The following is an 8196-nucleotide window of genomic DNA, read 5'->3' as shown; positions in this document are numbered from 1 at the left end:
TCCTCGCGTCCTGCCCGCCTGATCGTGCTACTCGGTCGCATGACCCCTGCGCCGAACCCCTCAGCTCCATGCTTGCCAAGCCCACCACCTCGGTCGCAGCCTGCCAATACCGAGCACCTCGGCAACTCTCTGTCGAAATCCCACCTTAGCGCGACCTGCCCGCCTGAGCGGTGTCCCTCGGTCGCAGCCTGCCTGCACCGAGCACCTCGGCCAATCTCTGCCAAGACCCACCTCGGCGCGGCCCGACCGCCTGTCGTGTTCCTCGGCCACATGGTGCCCAAGGCCACGCCCTCGTGTCCTGCCCGCCTGATCGTGCTACTCGGCCGCATGGCCCTCGCGACCACGCCTGCGCGGTCTGCTCGCTTGCGTCGTGCTCCTCGGCAGCATGATGACCGAGACCACACCTGTGCGGCCTGCCCGCCTGCGTCGTGCTCCTCGCTTCCATCATCCCCGAGACACACCTGCGCGACCAGACCGCCTGCGTCGTGCTCCTTGGCTCCATGTTCCCGAGACAGACCAGTGCCGCCAGTACACCTGCGTCGTGCCCCTCGGCTCCATAAACCCCGAGATACGTCTGTGCGGCCAGCCTGCCCGCGCCGAACTCATCGACCATATCCATCGCCTTGCCCACCTGGGTTACGTCCCTCGGCCGCAGCCTGCCTGCGCCGAGTGCCTCGGCTCCATGCTTGCCGAGTCCACCACCTCGGTCGCATAATGCCCGAGGCCTCCTCGGTCGCTTAATGCTCGAGGACACCCCCTTTGGCTTTACGCCAACCGAGACCACGCCCTGCGTGGCCTGCCCGCCTGCGTCGTGCTCCTCGGCTCTTCGGCTTTACGCCACCCGAGACCACGCTTGCGCGGCCTGCCCGCCTGCGTCGTGCTCCTCGGCTCTTTGGCTTTACGCCACCCGAGACCACGCCTGCGCGGCCTGCCCGCCTGTGTCGTGCTCCTCAGGCTTTACGCCACCCGAGACCACGCCCTGCGCGGCCTGCCCGCCTGCGTCGTGCTCCTCGGCTCTTCAGGCTTTACGCCACCCGAGACCACGCCCTGCGCGGCCTGCCCGCCTGCGTCGTGCTCCTCGGCTCTTCAGGCTTTACGCCACCCGAGACCACGCCCTGCGCGACCTGCCCGCCTGCGTCGTGCTCCTCGGCTCTTCGGCTTTACGCCACCCGAGACCACGCCTGCGCGGCCTGCCCGCCTGCGTCGTGCTCCTCGGCTCTTCGGCTTTACGCCACCCGAGACCACGCCCTGCGCGGCCTGCCCGCCTGCGTCGTGCTCCTCGGCTCCTCAGGCTTTACGCCACCCGAGACCACGCCCTGCGCGGCCTGCCCGCCTGCGTCGTGCTCCTCGGCTCTTCAGGCTTTACGCCACCCGAGACCACGCCCTGCGCGGCCTGCCCGCCTGCGTCGTGCTCCTCGGCTCTTCGGCTTTACGCCACCCGAGACCACGCCTGCGCGGCCTGCCCGCCTGCGTCGTGCTCCTCGGCTCTTCGGCTTTACGCCACCCGAGACCACGCCTGCGCGGCCTGCCCGCTTGCGTCGTGCTCCTCGGCTCTTCGGCTCTACGCCATCCCTAGACCACACCTGCGCGGTCACCCCGCCTGCGTTGGGCTCCTCGGCCCTCGGCTCTACGCCATCCCTAGACCACACCTGCGCGGTCACCCCGCCTGCGTTGGGCTCCTCGGCCCTCGGCTCTACGCCATCCCGAGACCACACCTGCGCGGTCACCCCGCCTGCGTTGTGCTCCTCGGCCCTCGGCTCTATGCCTCCCGAAATCACGCCTGCGCGGTCACCACGCCTGCGTTGTGCTCCTCAGCCCTCATCGGCTCCATCGGCCCCGAGTCTAACCCTGCTCGGCTTCCTGACTGAGTTGCGCACTTCGGCCCCATGTTGCACGAGACACGTCCGCGCGGCTAGCCCGCCTACTTCATACGCCTCGGATATGCATGACCAGCCCACCTGAAGTAAAAAGCCATGCATCGGACCCCCTGCATGCAAGAACCGACGCATAGCTCCTTTCGGGGGGGCATATGATATGGCAAAAAATGGCAGACCGAGCACAGCCGGACGGGGCAGAAGAAGGTAATGGTTGAAGCTCGCCCATACCCTGCGATCCCCTGATCTCCCACGCAACCCCCTGAGCAACACACTGCCCGAGGCTCTCCGTACCCTGCAGCAGCTCGGCCTCCCACACAACCCCAGCGGTAACATCAAACCTTCTCTATAAACACCCCTGAGTCCTAAGCAAAAAGGGGGGAACTCACTCAAACACAACACTCAGAGGCTCTTCTTCTGCCTCATCCACAATCCCCTCCACATCCTTCTCTAACTTGATCGTCGGAGGGGTCGGGCCGAGCTCCCGGCCCGACCTGTGTGCAGGTGCGAGACGGTGTTGCCTCTTCCCGAAGCTGCGGCAGAGCTGCCTCCCGACCCGAGCCGCCGACCCGAATCGTCGAACCAAGCTGCCTCCCGAACCGAGCCGCCGACCCGACCGGGAAGACCCGACCTACCGACCCGAACCACCGAGCTCGGCTGCAGGGAGACCTCGAGGAGCGCCCCCAAGGAGATCACCGCCTTCCGGACCCGAACCGAGCCGCGACGGCCCCGAGGCCACGGCTAATAAGTTACTTACACTAACACCTGGTAACTCTCTGGTTCACCTACATCAGTAAGCATCACATACTCATATGTAGAGTATCTTCTAGAAGGTTGACGTTGTCTAGAACATCTTCTCAATTGAGATTCTATGGGAAGTTGCTTTCCAATTTCTTCTTGCTCAACATGTCTTATAGGTAGATCAACATCAAGCTATACACCATCTTCTTGTACATCTCCCTCATCACCCTAATATACTGGAGGAGTAATTGGGTCACAATATACTAATCCTTCTATAGAAGCCTTTCTTGGTGCCTTCTTATTCAAATTCTCAAAGGTTTGATCATCAAAGAAGACCACATCTCTACTTCTAAACACCTTCTACTTTTCTGGATCCCAAAACTTGTAACCAAATTATTAATGTGAGTAGTCAAGAAAAATACATTCTTTAGTCTTACCATCCAGCTTTGACCTCTTATTATCCGGAATATGTGCAAATGCATGACAACCAAATACTCTTAAATACGTATAGGAAACATCTTTCACTGATCATACATGCTCTGCAATGTCACCATCTAGGGTTGTACATAGTGACAAGTTGATCACATGAACTGCAGTCCTTAAAGTTTCATTCTAAAACTTTTTGAGTAGCTTGGCTTGTGAAAGCATACATCTGATCTTTTCCATGATGGTGTGGTTCATCCTCTTTACAATTACATTATGCTGAGGTGTACCAGAAACTATAATCTCATTTTGGATATCATGTGACCTGCAATAATCATTAAACAATCATGTATACTCACCACCATTATCTGATCTTATGCATTTCAATTGTCTTTCTGTCTCCCTTTCAACTCTAGCATGAAATTCTTTGAAAACATTAATAACTTGATCTTTGGTCTTCATAACATAGGCCCAAACTTTTTCGAAAAAATTATCTATAAAATTGACAAAATAAAGTGCACCATTGATGCTAGGAACATTAATAGATCTACTTGGAGTTTTTATCCTTAAAGGACCACATATATCTGTATAAACACGGTCTATGGCATGCATTTTTCAAGACATAAAAGGACTAGCAAATAAAACTCTATATTGTTTACCAGCCAAACAATCAATGCAAAGGTTCAAATGTATATCTCTGAGGTCTGGCAATAGCTCTCTCTTGGAAAGAGCTTGCAGCCCCTTCTCGCTCATGTGTCTCAATCGCTTATGCCATAACTCCATGCTGAAGTCTTTCTCTATAGCATTCAGCTACTCACCACAAGCTTTGGCCTGCAACCTATATAAGGTGTGATATTTCTTTCCACTAGCCACAATAAGAGAACCCTTACTGAGCTTACATTGCTCTTTGTGAAATCTACTATCATAGTCTTCATCATCTAGTCTTCCAACTAAAATTAAATTCAATCTTAAGTCAACCATATGCCTCACATCCTTAAGCACCAACTTGCAGCTAAGGTTGGTCTTTATATGGATATCAATCATGCCAACGATGTCAATCGTGCTATAGTTGCCCATCTTAACAACACCAAAATTTTCACACCTGTAGGTTGTAAAAAACTCCCTTCGTGGTGTAGCATGATAAGAAGCATCTGTGTCAATCACCCACTCAAGATTCTAACATACACAAGAAAAAATATCATCAAAAGGAGACAAAATCAAATAATCACCACCATGTACTATAGTTGTAGTATTATCTTTTGACTTTGTAGACTCCACTTTTTTTCTCGTTTTTTTGTTCTTCTTATGTTACTTGCAAATTTCTTGTAATGTCCCTTCTCACCACAGTTGTAGCAAATAATATCTTTTCTTGATCTTGACTTGCTTCTACTCATGCGTGAATTGCTTCTATCCTTAGATTTTGACATTCCTTTGTTCTCTGAGATAAACTCTTATGAATCATTCTGAGACATTACTGAATTCTTTCTTCTCAACTCCTCATTCAACAAACTACTTATTACTTGACTCATAGTGATAACACCATCTAGCGTAGAATTACTGAGGGAAACCACCAATGTCTCCCAACTTTTTAATAATGAACTAAAAAGTAACAATGCTTGCAACTCATCATAAAGATATATTTTTATAGAGGATAACTGGTTAGTGATACTTTGCATTTCATTCAAATGCTCAGTAATAGAAGTACCATCTTTATATTTCATGTTTATAAGTTTTCTTATCAAGAAAGCTTTGTTACCAATTGTTTTTCTTTCATAGAGACCTTCCAACTTTTTCCAAGGAGAATATGCAGAACTTCAATAGAAACATGGTGAAAGACATTGTCATCGAGCCACTTTCGAATAAACCCAATTATTTTTCGGTCTAACCACTTCCACTCATCATCTGTCATAGTCGTGGGTTTTGCACTTTCCCCCTGCAAAAATCCATACAAATCTTTATAATACAAGAGATCTTTCATTTTTTATTTTCATATCATCTAATTGTTTCCATTCAAACTAATCATGCGAGAAACACTACTGACGACCTCCATGTTCAAATACAAAATTAAATCACCAAAACCCTAATATGATAGTAGTTGACGAGATATAAAGAGAAATAAACTCTTGTATATTAACAAATACTAATAGGCCATAATACGTAACGGAATTAAATGGAATCACAATCAAATAAATCACCAAGATTTATGTGGAAAATCCCACCAACATGAAAGGTAAAAGCCATGGGACAAACTAGAGATAATCCACTATAAGAATAATGGATATACAAATCTCAATCTCTTGCCCAAAACCCTAACAACAATCATAAGAGAATAACTGGGATATAAGGATTATGTCACTGTGTACAATATCCAAATTCTCCCTAAGTAATCACAGTAAGAATTTACTGTAAATCTGATCTAACCTGAGATGAAAACACTGTTGGATGATTAAAAATAGTCTCACTGTGTTATCCTTGTCTTCTTTCCTTTCTTTATCTTATTTTTCTACCTTGTTCTCCTCCTTTTTTTGGAATCATGTAACTGTAGTATTCTGTCTAGTTATTGTAGTTTTTTGTCCTCTCTTTTCATAGCCACCGCATCCCCTAATTTGGATTTAGGGTTAGGTCAAAGAGGAGTAGATTATGAGCTGTTAAACCCCCACTATGGGATGAACCCATGAGTATTCAGCTCAATAGGAAGAATATGTCATGAGACCAATTTGATTTTTTATAATTTTTTTTAGTTCAAGGATCTTTTACAAATGAATATTTATATATTTATGTTAGTTATTGAAAATGTAAAAAATGAAACTAACCTAAGAATGTCTATTAAATAATTACAAGAGTAATTGTGCGTTATACCTAAATATGTTAGGATGAAATCTCATAACAAAAAAATTCTTTTGGTGGACTTTTGTGTGTTATACCTAAATATGTTTAGGATGAAATCTCAGAACAAAAAAAAACCTCATAGTGGACTTTTGATGAAAGATACTCTCTCTTTTTATTTTTTTTCTAAACAATTTTTTTTTCCTTTGACAAAACATCTAATCTTTTGTCCTTTGTAGTAGATTGATCTATAAGGTGCATCGATCCGATTATAATGTTGTCAAAAAAAATATTATAACCCCATTTAAGTTTTGGTATATTTTTATTATCAACCAATAAGAAAACCTATTTACACTCGGATAAGGATGATAAGTTAGTTTGTGTTATATTTGGATCTTGCTAACCCGAGTTGGCATAAAAGTCTTAGAGAGATGTCTCAAATTTGTCCCCAAAGATCCCTCCAACTTTGTTTTCTAACCTCTACGATATTGTTTTGGAAAGGTTTTAAAGGCTCATTCCATAAATTTAGCAGATTTACTGCTAAGATCTTACATGGCGTAGTACAAGATTTTATTTTGACCCAAAATTAAACTCTGATGTGTAATTAGTCCTCCATATGTTACCAGGTTTGCTGGTACAGCTGAAGAAACCTAAGGTTAGTGTAGCTGAAGAAACTGAGGTTATTGTCACACTCCCATAAATTCTCTCTCACATTATGTAGCCAAAAAAGAACAAAGAAAAGTTCATTTCTAGATCAAATTTGATGAGCACATTTACTTTCTTTATATTTAAGGAATTAAATGTTTCTAAGTACTTTGGTCATTTTGTACATTTCATATGATTCCACCAAATGCCTCTGCTGCTTCTGCTACAGATCTAATGCCATGCCCCAACCTTTATCGACCTGCCCCGAGAGCGACGCATCATCATCGGAAAAGACCTCGCTAGCTCTGGTGGCTGTGCCGCCCATGAATGTGGAGCCACTGGCCATGGTTCCACCATGCATACAATAAGCCCAAGCGACACGAAGTCTCTCCCCGCCGAGTTCGGAGGCCCTTCCTTCTCTGCCGCCGAAGTGGAAGCTTGGGACTGGAAGGCATGTTTTCCATCTGCTGCATTACAACGATAATAGATAGACGCAGGCAGGCAGGCTTCTTTCTTACGGCTGCATGCATTCATTGGTTCAGGTGGCGAGATGTCAAACTCTCCGACTTCGAGAACGCAAAGCACAGGACTTACGTAGATCTCAGGGTAATAAATAACAGTGTCTGCACCGTCTCAAACACTACGACTAATTCTGGCATGTTCGACTATGTTCTTAGCTTCCGTTTCAAGTGTTACTACTTCTCTCGGACTGGTTTGGTTGGCGGGTGATGGTAGGAAAGTTAGCTGCATCCATTTTAGCATATGCGTGACGTTGCCCTACGCAACTTGGTTAAAGACATCGACTCGGTTAGGGATAAAGATGGACCGAAGTGTCATTCTTGCATCTCTCCTATGGTGGGAAGAAGCTGCACGTCTCTGGAGAAAAGATAGTGTAATGTGCCATGTGCTAATCATGGTGGAATTGTTTTGGTTGACGCACAGTCAGGATTTCTCCACGGCACTGGTCTCAGCATCAAGCCAAACTCCAGCTGAGATCTCTTTCATATCTATCTAAAGAGATAGAAGCCAGATGTTCCACGCTAGATTCTCTCAAGAAAATACGAAAAAGACAGGTAAAATTAGTTGATGAATCTGTAATACATGCAGCATTATCATACACGTCTCCCATTTCCCACCTCACTCACCAAGATTTCACCAAGTCCGTCTTCTCGGCTCCAGTAAGAGCGATTGTGACTCACTGGTGGAGATCATCCCAACATCAAAAAACAATGTAATTTGGTGTTCGTTCTCCTGTCAGGGAGAATTGATTTCGGCCCGTTCTTCCTACAAATCTCCAGCGATGGCTTGCGGTGGATCTGGAGAAACGTAGAAAATGAATCAATTGTGCTCTGTTCTACAAATCGTTGCTTTAGGTTTGAAGTTAAAAGGAGACATAGAGGTCGCTGATTCTGTTCAATCCTGATCGTAAAGCGTCTACTGTGCAATACTTGGTCTTCGATTGCAACATGGTACTTGAATCCGTGTTGCAGGACTCAAATGGATCGATTAGCTTTCGGTGGGAGTGGATATGGTTGAGAACCATCATTCTCCGAGTGTCATGTTCCTCATCCATTGGGTGTGCTTGTTGCATATTTAAATCGAAGTTATGTGCATGTTCTTATTTATAAACTCAAACCAATATGTTGAAAAGAATAAAAGATAAGAAAAATTATTAAAGAGATTCTCA

General features: G+C 46.4%; 1 protein-coding gene across 2 annotated transcripts; it reads left to right on the top strand.

Annotated features, from left to right (window-relative positions):
* The first annotated feature begins 740 nt into the window (after window positions 1–740).
* On the top strand, window positions 741–7926 carry LOC135671035 (uncharacterized). Of its 2 annotated transcripts, XM_065178907.1 has the most exons (3): window positions 741–2642; window positions 6739–6960; window positions 7052–7926. In XM_065178907.1, exon 1 carries the CDS (start codon window positions 741–743, stop codon window positions 1866–1868), a length of 1128 nt encoding a protein of 375 aa, XP_065034979.1. In that variant the 3' UTR covers window positions 1869–2642; window positions 6739–6960; window positions 7052–7926. The 2 variants fall into 2 exon arrangements, with proteins under 2 accessions (XP_065034979.1, XP_065034978.1); XM_065178906.1 differs by having other exon boundaries at window positions 6739–7926.
* The last annotated feature ends 270 nt before the right edge of the window (window positions 7927–8196 follow it).

Source organism: Musa acuminata, unplaced genomic scaffold (genome assembly GCF_036884655.1).
Source record: "Musa acuminata AAA Group cultivar baxijiao unplaced genomic scaffold, Cavendish_Baxijiao_AAA HiC_scaffold_1137, whole genome shotgun sequence".
NCBI lineage: Eukaryota > Viridiplantae > Streptophyta > Magnoliopsida > Zingiberales > Musaceae > Musa > Musa acuminata.
Note: the sequence above shows the minus strand (reverse complement) of the source record. Positions and strands in the feature narration are given on the sequence as shown.